Source organism: Siphateles boraxobius, unplaced genomic scaffold (genome assembly GCF_051911475.1).
Source record: "Siphateles boraxobius isolate OS27281-9 unplaced genomic scaffold, OSU_SipBor_1 30, whole genome shotgun sequence".
Classification (NCBI taxonomy): Eukaryota; Metazoa; Chordata; class Actinopteri; order Cypriniformes; family Leuciscidae; genus Siphateles; species Siphateles boraxobius.
In genome coordinates, this window is record NW_027508920.1 from 3,164,577 (window position 1) to 3,182,728 (window position 18,152).

At 40.5% G+C, this 18,152-nt stretch overlaps 1 protein-coding gene across 5 annotated transcripts in view; it reads left to right on the top strand.

The window, feature by feature from the left end:
• tcf25 (TCF25 ribosome quality control complex subunit) overlaps window positions 1-18,152 on the top strand; it is a 189,558-nt gene that overhangs the window by 140,976 nt on the left and 30,430 nt on the right. For 4 of the 5 annotated variants that reach the window (XM_077248130.1, XM_077248132.1, XM_077248134.1 and 1 more), the window contains 2 exons: window positions 4,365-4,455; window positions 8,002-8,081. In XM_077248130.1, coding sequence (XP_077104245.1) covers window positions 4,365-4,455; window positions 8,002-8,081 — 171 coding nt within the window. The remainder of the gene's footprint in view (window positions 1-4,364; window positions 4,456-8,001; window positions 8,082-18,152) is intronic. The other variant, XM_077248131.1, reaches the window with a different exon arrangement.

Genomic DNA, 18,152 nt, shown 5'->3' on the forward strand with positions numbered 1-18,152 from the left:
CGATTTTTCCCCATTTAAACAGACAAAATGGTAACGGTCTGATAAGTACGATCTAAACAAGCTTAATGCCTGTCCCTGAACACCAGTGTAGTTTTGTAGTCTATCCAAGAGTATTTTATGATCTATAGTGTCGAACGCAGCGCTAAGATCGAGTAGAACTAGTATTGAGATGCAGCCTTGGTCAGAAGCTAAAAATAAATCATTTGTAATTTTAACTAGCGCAGTTTCTGTGCTATGATGCGGTCTGAATCCCGACTGGAATTTTTCATAGATATCATTTTCTTGCAAGAAAGAGCACAATTGAGCGGACACAATTTTTTCTAGTATTTTAGACATAAATGGAAGATTTGAGATGGGTCTGTAATTTGCTAAGTTATTTGGATCTAATTGCGGTTTCTTAATGAGAGGTTTTAGTACTGCCAGCTTGAATATTTTTGGAACATGGCCTAAACCATCTCCTTGTGCAAAATCAATACCCAGGAAATATGTAAGTTTACCAAGATCTTTCATTTTAAATCTTTCCTCCAACATTCTTTTCACATTTCTGAGTATCTGACTATCACTTGCTGCAATAAGATCATACACCCAGACTATCAGTATGATTCTCTCACCTCCAATTTGTTTATTGTAAACACAATGATCAGCAGGATTTTGAATAAAATCATTTTGAATCAGAAAATAATCTAGCATTTTATTCCAATTCCGCCCTGACTGTTTCAAACCATAGAGTGGTTTGTTAAGTCTACAGACAAGCTTCTCACAGTTTCTGACTTGACCTCAAATCCTTCTGGCTGTTCCATATATAACTCAGTATCAATAGGGGCGTGCAAATATGCAGTCTTTACATCCATTTGATGCAGTTCTAAACCATATTGAGCTGCAATTTGCATTAAACTACGTATTGATGTCATGTCAGCAGTTGGAGAAAAAGTTTCATTATAATCAATGCCTGCAACTTGACTATACCCCTTCGCCACATACCGAGCTTTGTATGTTGTCCCAACTGGTTTTTCCTTCAATGTGTAGACCCATCTGCCCCCCACTATATTTTTACCTTCCGGTAGTGTTGTAAGGGTAAACATATCATTCTCGTTAAGAGAGTTCATCTCCTCCTGCATGGCCTTACTCCACAATTCTGACTCTGGTGAACTTATAGCCTCCTTTAGAGTGTGGGGTACATCACATGCAACTCTATAACAATAATCAATACTAGCTAGTACATGGTCATCATCACATTTTATTACACACTCATAATCCCTCAAATACTGTGGAGGCCTCTTCTCTCTCTGTGGATAACGCCTGCTCTCAACACTTTCCCTTTCACCTGTGTTGGGGCTTGGGTCACACTTTTCCAATCTTATGTCCTGGGGATTTATTAATTCTATTTTCTCAGGTTTTGATAGGTGAGTTTCAGCGCTCTCCCTACGCACATCATCTTCACACGTTAACTGATCTGTCTGAGTGTGGCATTCTGTCCCACTCTTTGTGATAAACTCCACCAACCTACTTTTGTTCACTTTTCCTGAGGCTGGATAGAAAACTAGATATGTTGGGCTATTCTTGTCATAACCAATGAAAATCCCTTTTTCACATTGAGAGTCTAACTTTTTCTTGTTCTGTTTGTATGCATAGCACTCTGACCCAAATATTCTCATTCTTGAAAGATCAGGCTACTTACCAGTCAGCATATAGTATGGGGTCTGTTCTACACGTCTGTTATAACATCTGTTGCGAATAACAGCTGCAGTCTGGATTGCATACGTCCATAACATTTTTGGTAACTTACTCTCGATTAACATACACCTTGCCATATCAAGCAAAGTTCTCCAGCTCCTCTCAGCTGTCCCATTCTGATGGGGTGAATAGGGAGCTGAGGTTTCGTGTCTAATTGCATTTTTACTGAGCAGGGACTGAAATTCCCTGGATGTAAATTCGGTGCCATTATCAGATCTCATACATTTAATTTTTCCATAAGGTGAAACATCAGCAATGAACTTCTCTGTTCCTTTGACTGTATCACTCTTTGCTCTCAAAAAATATGTAAAGATTGCACCTGAATAGTCATCAGTAAATGCCAAGATATATCTGAAACCATCTTTTGCTACCGGCTCCATAGGTCCAGCTAAGTCTGTGTGCACAAGTCCAAGGGGAACTTTTCTTTTTAATCTGCCTCCCTGTTCCTGCTCTGAACAAATTTTCCCTGTATGCACACTTCACATTTTAAATTAGACATTTCAGTTCTACCTTTAATTTTCATCCCCTTTGTAACATTTTCCAGCTTCAACACATCCTCATAATTACAGTGACCAAGAATTGCATGCCATGTGTGGATATCATCACATACATGACATTGATCAACATCATCTGTAACCGTGCTTAAATAGAACAGTCTATCATACACCTGAATGTCAAATGTAACACCGTTCTTATGAACAAGTCTGTACTGACCTTCTTTGAAAATGACCGTTGCTCCCTGGGACGTCGCTGCCTTGACTGAGAAGATGTCCTGTGGAAAAGATGTACAACGCCCCCATCAGCATCGTTTCCACCACTTGACCATTGTTGTCTCTCAGGCGAACTTTGGCCGTACCTTTCCTCAAGTCGATACCGCTGGTCCTCTCTCCATCAACCATGCTCTAGGATGTGCTTATGTGGCTCAAAACTTTTATCAAAGTCCTTGAACTGTGTAATGTCCCGGATGATATGCGACGTGGCTCCTGTATCAACCATGAGACCTTTTTCCCTCACCCCGCTGGCCAGGACGGCATCCACTTAGCCCACCTTAAAAGCAAAGGTGTGGTCCTCCTCATCCATCACCTGCTTCACGTTGTCCCGCTTTCTCCACTTGCAATTTACATCCCTGTGCGTGGAACTTTTACAAAAATTACACCACTGTCGCTGTTCTCTATGCTCACTCGTAGTAGAAATGCACTCCACAGCCTTATGTCCCTTCTGTCCGCAGTTGAAACAGGTCAATTTCATATTCCACCCGTCTCTTACTTTCACCTTCATCACGCTGTCATCCTCTGAGCAAGCAGCACTAAACTTTTCTGTGCTCTCATAACTCCTCAGCTTTGTTTTGAACTCCGTGAAAGTTATCGTTTCATCACTTTGGGTTACGTGGATGGAAAATAGCTTAAAAGAGTCCGGTAGGCCCTTCAGAACCATTGCAATCAACAAGCCATCACTTAAAGTCTCTTCCGCATTTCTCAAAGCTGTAATGGCGATCTCTGCGCGAATGACATAATCTGTGACGCTCTAATTGACAGCTTTCTGAAGAGACGTAAGCTCTGTATATAAGCTGATCACTCGTGGTTTCCCTTTACCAGCATAGTGTTCTCTCAGAATCTTTAGCGCCTTTCTTCCATCATCCGCTGCATCTCTCATCACAAGGGAAAGGCTTTTATCATCCAACAGCTGAATCAGTTCTGCATACGCGTCCTCATTTTTCTCCGCGTCTTCTTCTACACCGTCATCATTAGGTGGTTCGCTCAGTATGGTGCTCTTCAAACTGAGCAGACGCAGGTGCGCCAGAAACTTAGTTTCCCACAGTTCATATTTTTTCTCATCCCCGTCAAAACATAAACGGTTCCGGCCGGCTTCCAAACTCCTTCCTGGGCCCATAACCTGTTGAGCTTGCCATCATAACATAAAGGGTAGAAAACCGGCTAAAACATGACGGAGGAATAAACTCACGTAGCCATCGGGTTTCGTTTGACTGTCGTGCACACTCACACAGGAGCATGCAGTGCCCCCCCCCCCCCCCCCCCCCCCCAATCCCAATCCCAATCCACCCATTTTATGTTACATTTTCACTGTTTACAAAGGCAGGGCCTGCCATCTTGTCTTTTTGGCTTGTTTTTTCTGATTGCACTTTAACCCCAAGGGGGGAATCCAGATCAAATCCCAGAAGGGAAAATCAAAACAAAATTAAGTTGAAACTTGTTTTGAACAATTTCTTTGTCATCTGCAGATTGATTTTAAGTAGGGGGGAAAATTCGATTTAGATCGTAAACCTGATTTTTTTGTGAAAAAATCTAGAATTTTTTTTTTTTAGGCCATATCGCCCAGCCCTACTATATTCACAGAAAGTGGGAGAAGCATCTTTTATTTGGTTTATTTCCATAATTCATATGACAAGATTAAACATGAAATACACTTTATAATGATAATAAAAGATAAAAATTAGTGTACATAAAATGCATTAAAAATTATTAAAACAAGTTGCTATTTAAAAGGTAAAGTAAAAAGATTTTTTGCTTACTTTTTGTGTTGGGTGCCTCTTTTTATGCATGTGTGAGAATCTTTGATAAGAAAGAGATGGTGAGAATGTTGATGTTCTTCTGTGGGTCTTTACTGGACAGGAGGAAGCAAAGATACCAGAGTGCTCCCAGGAACATCCATAGACATGTGCTGATGTCTGAGATAAAGGAGGCAACAGCTACTCTTCCTCTAGTAAGAGACATACCTCAACTATACCTTCATACAGTGGCAGTAAGAATGCAGTAATCAAAACCTACTCTATTTGACACCACATGTAATTGAGCCATTGTTGATTTGAAAATAATTTTTTTTGTCGACGTCAAGTCACATTTATTTATATAGCGCTTTTTACAATGTAGATTGTTTCAAAGCATCTTTACAGAGATAACAGGAAAATAATGCAGCTAAGTTTGTTTCTAGAAGAAAATAGCATCACAGTCCAGCTTAAGTAAGTGCAGTGATGTTTTATTTTTGTTGTAGAAAAGTAATTAATTTAGTAAATTTATATATATATATATAGCCGCTCTTGAGAAAACAGTGATGTCATCGTCCAGCTCAGTTCAGTTCTCATATAATATTAAATTTAATGTGACTACACAAAACTACTTGTGGAGAAACAATATTTGGATATATATATAATTATATGAACTGTTCTTTAGTTCTGCTATTCTGCACAGATGGATCTGATTTTTTGAGGCGCACTAGTGTTCCCATGGTTACAAGTGATCATCTTATCAGTGTGAATGTCACTAATGGCATCAAAAATCCATTGCATAAATAAGCATCTTTTTCCACAGCAATATTACAGATGTGTTAAATCACTGTAGTAATATACACTCACCTAAAGGATTATTAGGAACACCATACTAATACTGTGTTTGACCCCCTTTCACCTTCAGAACTGCCTAAATTCTACGCATTGATTCAAGGTGCTGAAAGCATTCTTTAGAAATGTTGGCCCATAATGATAGGATAGCATCTTGCAGTTGATGGAGATTTGTAGGTTGCACATCCAGGGCACGAAGCTCCCGTTCCACCACATCCCAAAGATGCTCTATTGGGTTGAGATCTGGTGACTGTGGGGGCCATTTTAGTACAGTGAACTCATTGTCATGTTCAAGAAACCAATTTGAAATGATTCGAGCTTTGTAACATGGTGCATTATCCTGCTGGAAGTAGCCATCAGAGGATGGGTACATGGTGGCCATAAAGGGATGGAAATGGTCAGAAACAATGCTCAGGGAGGCCGTGGCATTTAAACGATGCCCAATTGGCACTAAGGGGGCTAAAGTGTGCCAAGAAAACATCCCCCACACCATTACACCACCAGCCTGCACAGTGGTAACAAGGCATGATGGATCCATGTTCTCATTCTGTTTGCGCCAAATTCTGACTCTACCATCTGAATGTCTCAACAGAAATCGAGACTCATCAGACCAGGCAACATTTTTCCAGTCTTCAACTGTCCAATTTTGGTGAGCTCTTGCAAATTGTAGCCTCTTTTTCCTATTTGTAGTGGAGATGAGTGGTACCCGGTGGGGTCTTCTGCTGTTGTAGCCCATCCACCTCAAGGTTGTGCATGTTGTGGCTTCACAAATGCTTTGCTGCATACCTCGGATGTAACGAGTGGTTATTTCAGTCAAAGTTTTGCTCTTCTATCAGCTTGAATCAGTCGGCCCATTCTCCTCTGACCTCTAGCATCAACAAGGCATTTTCACCCACAGGACTGCCGCATACTGGATGTTTTTCCCTTTTCACACCATTCTTTGTAAACCCTAGAAATGGTTGTGCGTGAATATACCAGTAACTGAGCAGATTGTAAAATACTCAGACCGGCCCGTCTGGCACCAACAACCATGCCACGCTCAAAATTGCTTAAATCACCTTTCTTTCCCATTCTGACATTCAGTTTGGAGTTCAGGAGATTGTCTTGACCAGGACCACACCCCTAAATGCATTGAAGCAACTGCCATGTGATTGGTTGATTAGATAATTTCATTATTGAGAAATTGAACTGGTGTTCCTAATAATCCTTTAGGTCAGTGTATGTCTGCATTATGTAACGCATGTCTTAATTAAAAATGTTCATTAACTGGAACATAAGATGAAAATATTTCAATGTGATTTACGTCATTTTGTTGTACATATTGTATTTATCGGCTTTAGAAACATTCCAATAAACTGCAAATAGGGATTAGAAGTGAAAAGGGGAGACAATTACATTTTAAAGCATCCTTGTTATAAACCTGAAAACAAGAGATTCTTAGTTCATCTTATCTTAACACCTACTGTATGCTTAGTAAAGTTTTAAGTGGATATTTGCATTGTACTTAGTTGTGGAACAACCATCTGTATGAATTCCTAGATGATTCTTTCGATAATTTTTCCTGGAGCTGGCGATGCTCAAGTGAAGAGGGTAGTGTTGAAAGTTGCGTTGAATTCTTCTGGGAGGAATCGAAAAAAGAGTTACTTCAGAGATGTTATTCTGACTCTGAATAAAGGGTGAGGCCTGGACAAAGTCCTGCTATGTTGAGGCTCCTCCTCCTTTCTTCCCTTCACTACTGGACTGACTAAGATAGTGTTTTATAAGAACAAATAAAGAAATTAGCAATGGCACATACAGGTCCTTCTCAAAAAATTAGCATATTGTGATAAAGTTCATTATTTTCCATAATGTAATGATAAAAATTAAACTTTCATATATTTTAGATTCACTGAGTTTAATTCTGTGTTTACTGCTAACAGACTAAGGCATTATCTAGAGAGTCTACATTTATTGTGTGTCATGGAGCAGTTAAAGACCTCCTTGCTTAATTTGTTATACTGTTCTGGAGCACTTATGTACTGTTATGTTATACATGCAGAATAATTGCATATCTGGGAGAGCCTTACTCAAAACTGGTCTGTGGGTTAAACTTTAACAAATCTTTTTTTTCTTTTTTCTTTCCTCATTACTAAATGGCTAAATGCGTTTCCATAACCTAAATTCACATTTTGGCAGGTGCGAACTTACAGAAAAAAATTGCACAAGACTTTCATAAAAATGTTGATATTTTGTTTATAATGCATTTGCTGTCATAAAGTTTTAATTTTATGCAAATTCAAAATTCACATAAAAATTGTTGGATGGAAACATAGCAGGTGAGGGGGGAAAAAAACAATGAGTCTGCTGTTCTGTGAGTCTGGTTAAAAAGTTATTTTTAAAACATTTCCCTAAATATGCAATTACGAAATATGATTTCGCCTCAAAAGGGTCCTCACCAAAATCACACTATTTCTAAAGAAGTATGGAAATCTCAATAGTTTTCCAAAGAAGCTACCCAGATGCCGGTACAGTCTATTATCGCCTTATTACTGCAACTTATTACTGGTTATGCAGCATAACCTCCAGAATACCACAGCAAGGCTGATATTCACCCTTCATAATACTCTCATGTAAATCCTCAGCTTGATTCCAAACACGTGTCCTTATTCCCACTTAGATCATGTTCAGAATTTTTGTCTTGGCATACAGGCCGACATTCAATCATTCAATCTAGTAAAAAATATAAGACCACAATTAATTGTTCACACTGCGGCTTGTTACATCCATACATCCAACCCAACTTAAATGCACACATTCCTGTGTTGATTTTATTTGTGTTAAGTTGGTTTATAAGTTGTACTTTATATGTAATGCCCCCCCATTCCCCCCCCCCCCCAACCATCCAATCCTCCCTCCCTCTCTCTCTCTTACAGGAAGTGACCACACAGCCAGGAATGGGTTTTGACCCTCTCCCTCCTTTGGACTCCATTTTGTCTTACACCAGACCAGAAAGGTACCACCCAGATGTCCAAGTTTTCTGCCTTGCATGACGTAGGGCTTATAATAGTGTTTTAATGAACACATATGCATTGGTTCATCACCTGTATGAATGACCAACAGTTTTATGTTTCTCTCTCTGCCACTGTTTTAATAACAGCTTCATTTGATATGTAAAAAGAAGTGAAGAAAATGGGTGGGAGGTTTGACCAAAAATGATACATTAGGCAATATGGGAAATTTTATATCACAGTAAGAAGAGTTATTTTTGCTGGAAATTCTTTCATTTTTTTAAATTATATATTACATATTACATATATTACATAATCATGTTGTTTATATTATTGTTAGGTTATAAATGAGCAGCACTAATGTACAATCTATGCACTACTAAATATTTTGGCTTGCTCTGTTAAAAACATATCTGAAACGTCATCCTACATATAATCTGAATGTCTATGGAAGCCTCCAATCAGGAGTAGTGGTTTAGAAAAATCACAGACTGATTGAACAACATCAATTAGCTTATTTAAAGGGTCATATGACGGTTCTAAAAAGAAGATTATTTTGTGTATTTTGTTTAATGCAATGTTTTTACGTGGTTTTAGGTTAAAAAAAGTCATTATTTTACACACACCGTACATTATTGTTGCTCCTCTATCCCCCGTCTTTCTGAAACGTGTAGATTTTTACAAAGCTCATCATTCTGAAAAGCGTGGTGTGCTCTGATTGCCCAGCGATCCAGTGTATTGTGATTGGCCCGAATACCTTAAGCGTGTGATGGAAATGTCATGCCCCTTACCATATTTGGAACGTCAGCTCCCAAAGCAATAATGACAGGTGATAATGTTGGTACTAGCTTATCAATTTGAGCCCGAGTCTGATCCAGAAAATGCAGATGACCAAGCTGATCGATCAACTTTGCCAGTGCGACTGGAGCAGAGTGTATCAGATTGGTAAGGTTTTATTTCATTGGGGACATAATTACTGATTATAATGACTTATACTGTCTTTTTATGCGCCGCGCTACGGGGGTCAGAACACTGTTAACATAAAACCATGTCTGCATTTGTGATCATAGAAATTAGGGTTGGCGAAAAATAAAAATTTTCTTGACCAACCACCAAGCCTCATTCGCCGGTTGAAATTGGTTAACCGATTAGTTTAACATATGCTACTGTTACCTTCCTCAGCTTTCTTACACTCCGAACCGTTGTAAGGAACTCAGCTTTTTGGAAATATTAATAATCAATAATATCTTGTTATTATTAATTATAAATATTTGGGTCAGTTAATTGGGTTAACTTGATGTTGCTGAATTAATATTACAATCAATTAATCAGTTCTTCCAACGACCTCTTTTTATTATTAATTTATTCTAAGAAAAGGGTAGGAGTGAGGAAGTGAGGAAGTCGGAAGGATGGGTGATTGGAGTCGTTGTTGGCTGGAGTCTTTGTTCCAAAGCTCTTGAGATTGTCCTTGGTTCTTTGTGAGAGAGTCATCTCTCTCCTGCCTGAGCCCATATCTGGTTGGAATCGAGGCCTGCTGGGCCCTGGGGCCCCCGTGGAGGGGGAGGGGGTTCCCCAGTATCACCAGAACAGTGTTGCGGCTGGATGAAAGAACTAAGAGAGGGAGGTCACATGTGGACTGTCTCTAATAAGGCCTGGAAAAGATCCTCCCCTAAGGGTTGAACTCGACCAATCAGAAAGGTGACATGTCTGAGAGGGAAAGTGGCTCTTAGTTGATTTACGGATCTTTGTTCCTAGCATGATTATACCTTCATTAATCCTCAGATAGCTATAACACATCCACACTGCATTCTAGAAGAAGGTGATGTACATCAAAGTGTGAGTCATTAAATGAGGATTAATTATGTAGGAGGCATGATACAGGTGAGGTTACATTGATCGTTAGTTGGTTGTATACCAGGATACATACCATAATATATACCTAATAGTACAAGAGACAGTAAACCATTTACACTGTTTCTTTCACTGTTTTATGCATGTTCATTTATAGATCAGTTAGTCTATGATTAATGCAGCAAAGTCTGTTTTAAAGAGGGTTTCTGTTTCATAGTCTCTCTCTTGAGTATGTGGCCACATTCCTCGGAGGTCGTAAAATCTCCTTATCATGCCCTGTAACATGACACTGTTTCTGCCCTTGTGTTTGTTCATTTGGGCTGTGTGAGGAGTTTCATAAACCTTTGTATATAATGAATAATTAGTATGTGTCTGATTGATCCATACCCTACAGATCCCCCCTTTCGATCGTTGTTGTCCCCCCTCAAGGACAACCACGAGCGAAGTTGGAAGTGCAGAGAGATCAGACACACACTTGTCATAGAAGGCTGGAAGGCCATGGTGGCCTCTGGTTGCTCGTGTCTTCTGGAGCGGTGGTCGTTCCACGGCTGGTGATGTGGGCAGTAGCCAAGTCCAGGTCTCTGCAGCAGGTGTTGAGGCAGCAGGTGTTGGGGCATTCTGAAGTTCATTAGTATTGGGGCAGGTGTTTCCTTGTGGTTGCAGGAACTGGTTAGGCCTCTATGTAGCATAGAGAGGTTTTCAAGCTGACCTGGTGCTGGTGGCCGGAGGTCAGAAGGTGGTTGTTAGCCTCTCAGTCACGAGAGGTCTGAAGGATTGAAGTGTTGTTCTGTCCTTATGGTGGTGCCAACGCAAGCTTGCCTAAGCTGGGGTGGGCAAGGAGTCGGAAGCTTGTACCTAACAGGACTCCTCGGGTGAGTCCTGTGCAGGGAGCTATTTTGCGTGTGTCAGTGGCTCCAGTAACTCTGAGGCAGGTGCGTCCAGCTGTCCTTGCAGAGCCTCAGATTGACACCTGTGTGAAGGGTATGGAAGAGGATGCTGTCGTTGACAGCCGTTGGTCCTCCTGTGGTGTTTGCAGGTTGAGGGTGCTGTCCTCCAGTTCCTGGGCATGCTCAGTCCAGCTGCATTGAATCTGGTTCGAACCTCAGTCTCTAGCTGGTCTGTAAGGCTTTGGGCACAGGTCCGCTCCTTGTGGGACGCTGTGATCTATTATGTGAGGTTGTTTACCTTCTGTTTTATACCCATAAGGTGGGGTAAGGAGATGAGAATCTTGATCACCCCGGTGTGGCTGTAACTCTGGCTTGGGTCATGGGTCGTTTGTCCTCTTCTCTCATGGTGCAGTTCCGTTGGCTCTGGTGCCGTCGGATGTCAGCAGCCATGGGTGGAACAGTGTTTCTCGCGATGGCTTGTCAGTCTTTTCGGTCTCCTGTCCGGTTAAGGTCAGGTTAAGCAGAGGATCTGCAACATTTTGGCACACTTGTGGTGAGAGACTAATGCATGACCCTAGAAAGTTCAGAGCCACGGTTTAATGGGTTCCCTAGATATGTAGCATAAAGCTAGGTATTTCATATGTAGCTAGCTAGTGAAGTGTGTATTGTATCCTTATCATCTTAGCTGTGGATGTTAGGAGGCTAAGACTTGTGTGGTTCTGAGAGTATTTCCTGGAAAGGGCATAGCCGAGATGAAATAAATGACTTAAGATGGTTATGTGAATGACTTAAGATGGCTTATGACTAAAATATTTCTCTGGACTTAACTGGTGGTTCACTACGGCTTGACGAAGTGATGAAAAGGAGGAAAAAGGACAGCTTTCCTATTCAAATTATGCTTATTATCAATCCTCAGGACTATAGTTATGCCCTAGTAATCGTTGAAATTACTTGTGAAAAATTAGTGCACTTGTTGAAAATAAACAAAATCACAAATAAAGGTGTCTCTGGTTCCTTTCTGGGCCCTATGGGAAATGGAACCACATTTGAACAAGAGAGGAAATGGAAATAAATCATTTACATAACAGAATAGACAAGTGAATAGCTGACTGCTATTATTATCGAATTAAAATAAAAATAAAAAGGACTTAAGTAAGTGATCAAAACAGCGGGAATGATCTGAAATTGAGAATAATCAATAGCACTAGTGACTAACCTTTAGATTTGCCTGGACCAACACTCCATAGTGGGTCACAGCTGTTGCGTGTTTAAGACCACACCGTGTGTGTCCCTCCAAAGGTTTAGTCAACATGCTGATGAAAATTCTCATAACTATAAGAATTCTTCTCTAGCTACACAGCTTACATGTAATTAAACTTGGGTTTAATGAAGAATTGAAAGTAAGGAAAGAGAAAAATTAGAAACCCTAAATGGGGTTAAAGAAAGTATTTTAGAATACTTTGCGCTGTATACATAAAAGCTGTAATTAAGGCTTCAAGTAAATGATGCTAACCGTTAACTGTAGAAGTTATTATGTAGCTTAGCCTAAGCTGGATGGACGCTAGGTTAAGTAAGCTTAGCCACCTAGGCTGGTTTGTTTACAAAATGACGTCACGAGTTAGCACTTCCTGTGACAAGTCGTTGTCATGGGAACCAGTGCATGTCAGAACAATTCAACAGTCGATGAAGAATGTCTGCACATTTTAAATGAGTTATGCATGTTTAAACGGGTTAAAAGGGGGCGCCTATACTTTAAGTCTTTCAAGAACTTGATGTTACATTCAGTAAAATGTAAATGTGGTTTGGCATTTACAAATTTTACTCATGGAACTCTTCTCTTTACTTTACGCAACTTATTCTATTTGTTTACAGATTAAGGAAATAGATTTGCTGTAAGTCAAAGCTTGTCTAAGCCTATATAGTTACGTCCATCTCGTGCATAAATACTGACTTTTCAGCGAGTGAACAGTTTTGATCGCTATGTAGCTCTCTGCTTGTAGATGCAGCCAAAATGTAGGTGAATTACATCAATCTAACAATAATTAGTAAGGTCTTTACTTTGTAGAAAGGGGAGCATCACCCAAGTCTACGTGTATATAACACCGTACTGAGATTCCTTCGTCAGAAACAGATTAAGCAATACTGCAATTTGGATTCCTTCAACCAAAGCAAACTAATAAATACCGGTACAGTTTGCATGCCGCTGAGATGAGATTCCTTTGTCAAACAGACTTACGCTTTAATGCTGAAATTACCGATACCAGTTAAGACCCTTTTTTTTATTTATTATTATTTTAAGTAGAGTTGTCAATTCCAGCTATCTTTTTATCTGCATTTAGACAAGCCAGCAGCTAGTGATCAAAATGTGTATCGCATATCATGTCCCATATGGATCGGAATGATCAAATAAGCACTTTTAGGATAACAGTAGTTACGAAGGGGCTCTAGGTCATGCTAGTTTTCCCAGCTTAGGTGGTTTGCTTACTATCTGGCATTAGGGCGACGAATGCCCTATTTGGAATTTGTATTTCCTGTAACAAGTCATTGTCATGGAAACTAATGTGCAGCAGTGTATATTTCAACCAGCGGGTGGCACAATGTCTGTATGTTTTGAAAAGCAGTGCATAGTCTGTTGGCACGTGAGGCTTACACCTGCATTCAAGATTTTCTTTAAATCAGTAAAATTCAAATTTTACTAATGCAAACTCTTGCTTCCTTTTGAGCACACATTTTCATCTACTTTAAAAGTTTTATGTCCTATGCTGACTAGGAACTTTGTAGCAGAGTCGTGCATTGCGGTCATGCCGTGTGTCTTCTGGGTTTTGAAGTTCAGAGTCAAAAGGTTCTTGAAGCTGGTGTCTTCATCACAGGTTCGTTGCACGCCGCGAGGTAGCTCGCTTGATGTCTGTGGTAGTAGCACAGGGACTTTCAGGGTTACCCAGGTTGGTGTCTGGGATCGCGCCCAGTCTACATTCAGACTCTTAAGTCTGAGAATCCTGTTGTGATGGCTTGTTCCAGCTGCTGGTAGTTAGACTGGATGTTTTCTGGCTGCCGAGCCAGAAAGCGTCGCAACTCTGGGCTGGATGTGATCCAGATCAGATAGAGTCTAGCAAGCTCTGGTGTAAATGCAGGGATATGTTTGACCATTCGGTTGAGGTCTTTGAGTGTCACTACACGCGTCGTTTCAAGATTCTTCTGAATAATTCCTTTTCCTTCCACGGCTGCAGAAGCTTTAAGGAAATTGTCTGATGACATGTTAAGCAGAGGGGTTTGTCCCCCCCCCCCCCCCCTTTTGTGCAGGGCTGGGGAAGCCTACGCTGCTGATGCGAAGTTCAGCAGGGTACATCTTTCTCGTGGGGTCCATTTACAGTTGGTTGGACTGTTTCAGTTCTATTTGGACCACATCGAGCTGGTCTATGTTGCAGCATCGCTGAGTCAGTGTTGGGACTTCAGCTCTGGCTGTAAGCCGATGGCTTCAGCGTCTCTCTCTTTGAGTTCAACCAGTTCCTCTCTCGTCTGTTGGCAGGTGCTCAGCAGCTGTCAGAGCCGCTTGAAAACTGGTGATCTCTTTCAGTTGCTCCACGCTGTCAGGGTCTCTGCATCTGTCCTGTGCCTTCTCCCGTTAAGCAGGGTTCGTTCTCTGTGGAGTCCTGTGGCTGGCAGCGTTAGTTCATTTACCTCCTGTTTGAGGCCTGCGGTGCGGGAGCATGGCCAAGGAGAAGATAATGCTGGTCATCTCTTGGTGGCTCAGGCTGGGTGTCAGACGTCTGCTTTCGTTGTTGCCTAACTGTTCCTTCCTCTGCCGTGGCAGGTCGTTGCCTGCTTCAGGCTGAAGGATGGTCCTGGTGGCAGGGCTGGGTGTCTGAGGCCTACTGGCACACTTGTGGGAACACGAGAGAGAAATGGCAAAGGCAAATGCAAGTTTCTACAGAGGTGGTGAGCTGTCTGTGTGGGAGAATGGCTATGTGGAGCAGCTAAAATTTAGTGTTGGTGAGCACACACAACAACAAAAAAAAGTTTTGAGTATCTTAGTTGACGTGCTTTAAGCAGCATCGACTGATGACTGGGCTCTTACATGTCATAACCTATTACTCAAAAATGCTGATGGTTCTTCTCACATGTTGTGCTACGAGAGTAACAGATAGAGCAAAACCAAAATAAAACAATAGGATGAAACCAGAAAAGAAGAGGAAGAAAGGAGTGTTTTACCTATTTAGGTTCAGCTAGGAGACATAGGTAAACAGGAGTCACTTATGGGTTATGCTGCTGTTAGACTAAGCTACCAGGGACACATCAGACATCTCAAGGTCCAAAAGAAGAAGAAGAAACAATGGGAAGTGTTTCCAGTTCTGTCTGGGGCCTACTGTGCGTTTGTGTTTAGCCGTACTTCATGTATTTAGCTTGGTGCTAAGGAGTGAGGATGGGTAAAACACGGACAGGAAGTAGGTTATTAATGACCTTTGTAACTCGCTATGGAAACAACAGTCGCTAGATATTGTAATCCTATAGAGAGAGATAAGATGAGAATAGTGACTAGTGATCTTAAATAAGGTAAAGGTAAAGTTAGAACGTCCTTATAGCTCTAAGAAAACTAAAAGGAAAGGGAAGCGTATCAAGTAATTTAATTAAATTTCAAATTTAGTTAAGCCCTTTTTTTTCTTTAGCTGAATATAAGAATTCAGGCTGAAACAAAAGTAAATAACTAAATTGAAATAAAATCAAAAAAAAATTATGTAAACATTGTGTGTTCTCATAGCTCTGGTAACTAGGGGGGAACTTGAATAAGCAAATTGATTTAATTAAATTACCAATTTAATTAAATTCAACTTAACTGAATAGGACGATTCAGGCTCAACAGGTGTAAATACACAAAATAAAATAGGGGTAGATTTAAGTAAAAATAAAAGAAACACAAATAAAAACCCAAAGTATCTGGGTTTCAATGTGAAAGTGAAACCAAGAGGAAGGGGTCGAGAGAGAGAAAGAGAGAGAGAAGAGGGTGGTTTAACCCTCTTATGAGACGTGCTTCGTGAAGCTCTGACACCAGGGTGTATCATTCGTCTCAAATCATTCGGAGTGTGTAATGTGTATCACTGCTAAGGTCACGTGATTTTATTAAACTGGGCTTCGTTACACGTCATAGCTGTTTCGAAATTGTTTTAAATTTCAACGGTTCGTGAACCAGTGTGTATCTGGTCTCTATGTGATCTCGTATCACTTTATAGATTCGTACACATTTAATGACGCATTTGATAAAGGGTCTGATTGACTTTCAAGTCAAGCTTTCATAAAACGAGCCCTACAGTTTACTAAGATATTGTGCCTTGAAAGACACCTCATATTAAACGATATTAGGTAGCTCGCGGATTGCCATTACCTGATTACACCTTTTGATAAAACCTTTGCGATTGGTTTGTAAAAGGTGTTCCGTTGATTTGAGTTTCCGCTACACTTCCACTGTTTTGACCAGCAGGGGTCGCCAGCGAGGGCGCTTCAAACAAAGAATCATTTGTGACGCAGTTGACTCCTTTGATTCAAAGCCTCGAAGAGCTTTGACTCTCATTACTCGTGTTCAAATCACTCAGTTCAAATCACGCAAAATCTATAGTCTTTGGTTTAAGGTTACACTTTACGCTCTAACGTGTCAAGTTTTTAGGCGGTGCTAAAACTATCACTCGAGGTAGAGGGTTTTACTTGTAAGTTAGGATTGAGGGAGCTATTGGCTACAACCGTCGCTTGTTTACACGAGGGTCTGTGAGATTGGTGCTGTTGTCAGAAAAACTAGATAGGAACGCCTGCTCGCGTTCCGGACGCAATGCCAACCAACAACACAGATCGGCCGGAGCAGCGGAAGGGCTGTGCTGACAGTTTGCACTGAGTCTCTCGCTTAGACACGACGTTGCGTGTGAGTGACTCTTTTTAACAAATCAAGACAGCACCGTTCTTTCACAGACAATTGCAAATTACTAGTTAGCTGGGCTAGAATTTATACCACTAATTCGACGCGATTGTTTCATATGAGCGCTTCAGTGGTTTAATATGAATACAATGACGTAACGCATAATAAGGCCTTAATTGGTGATTGAGGAACATCGCTCAGATCACATTCAAAAATGCTGAAAATGGAGATTTCTTCGTCCATATCAGGTTAATTTGTTCTGGTACCATTTATGCGCGCGGCTAATCTGAGATTTCTTCGTCAGAGAAGGCTTATGCTCGATTTATATCTGAAATTAGGCTTTCTTCACTAATATCAGGAGTTTCTTATCGTACGATTTAAATATGCATTATAGCATTTGTGAACTTTCTGCCATTCGTAGGAAGGCATATTCAAGCTATAGTTTTGCTGATTTACCCAGAAACTTGTACGTGCATGTATGAGATGTTAATAAAAACTTATGGGACAACATATGATTGATTACTGTCTGCTTGCATACAATGTTTAATACGATGCCTTAAAATTCTCCACCATATATGTAAGGAACTCAGCTTTTTGGAAATATTAATAATCAATAATATCTTGTTATTATTAATTATAAATATTTGGGTCAGTTAATTGGATTAACTTGATGTGGCTGAATTAATATTACAATCAATTAATCAGTTCTTCCAACGAACTCTTTTTATTATTAATTTATTCTAAGAAAAGGGTATCTTCCATGGCCACAGAAGAATAATTATTTCTTCGCCTGTACAGTACTTTGAGCCAGTAGCAAAAACCGTGATCGTAAAGTGACTTTTGTATTGCAAACAAAACAGAACCAAATACATATTATGTACAAGTTTTATTAACTAAATATAGATATTTATATGAATATAAATAAACTAAACAACTTACACACATGAATACATAAATAGGTTAGTGATAGGATGAAATTGGAAACCGGAAGAGGGTCTATGAGAAGAACCATCAGAATTTCATTTTCACATTTCATTGAATTGAATACTTGCATTTGTAATGGGAACAATTCTTGAAGTTGTTGAAAATTGAAGTCGTTGATGGTTCCGGCAGTGTCAAGTGGAAGTTGGTTGAGCGTTCTCTTTCTCCAGGAACGCATGGCTGGTTTGGTCAAGGCCTGGGACTCTGTTGAGGCCACGCCGAGCACCCAGGAGAAGTGAGGAAGTCGGAAGGATGGGTGATTGGAGACGTTGTTGGTTGGAGTCTTTGTTCCAAAACTCTTGAGATTGTCCTGGGTTCTTTGTGAGAGAGTCATCTCTCTCCTGCCTGAGCCCATATCTGGTTGGAATCGAGGCCTGCTGGGCCCTGGGGCCCCCGTGGAGGGGGAGGGGGTTCCCCAGTATCACCAGAACAGTGTTGCGGCTGGATGAAAGAACTAA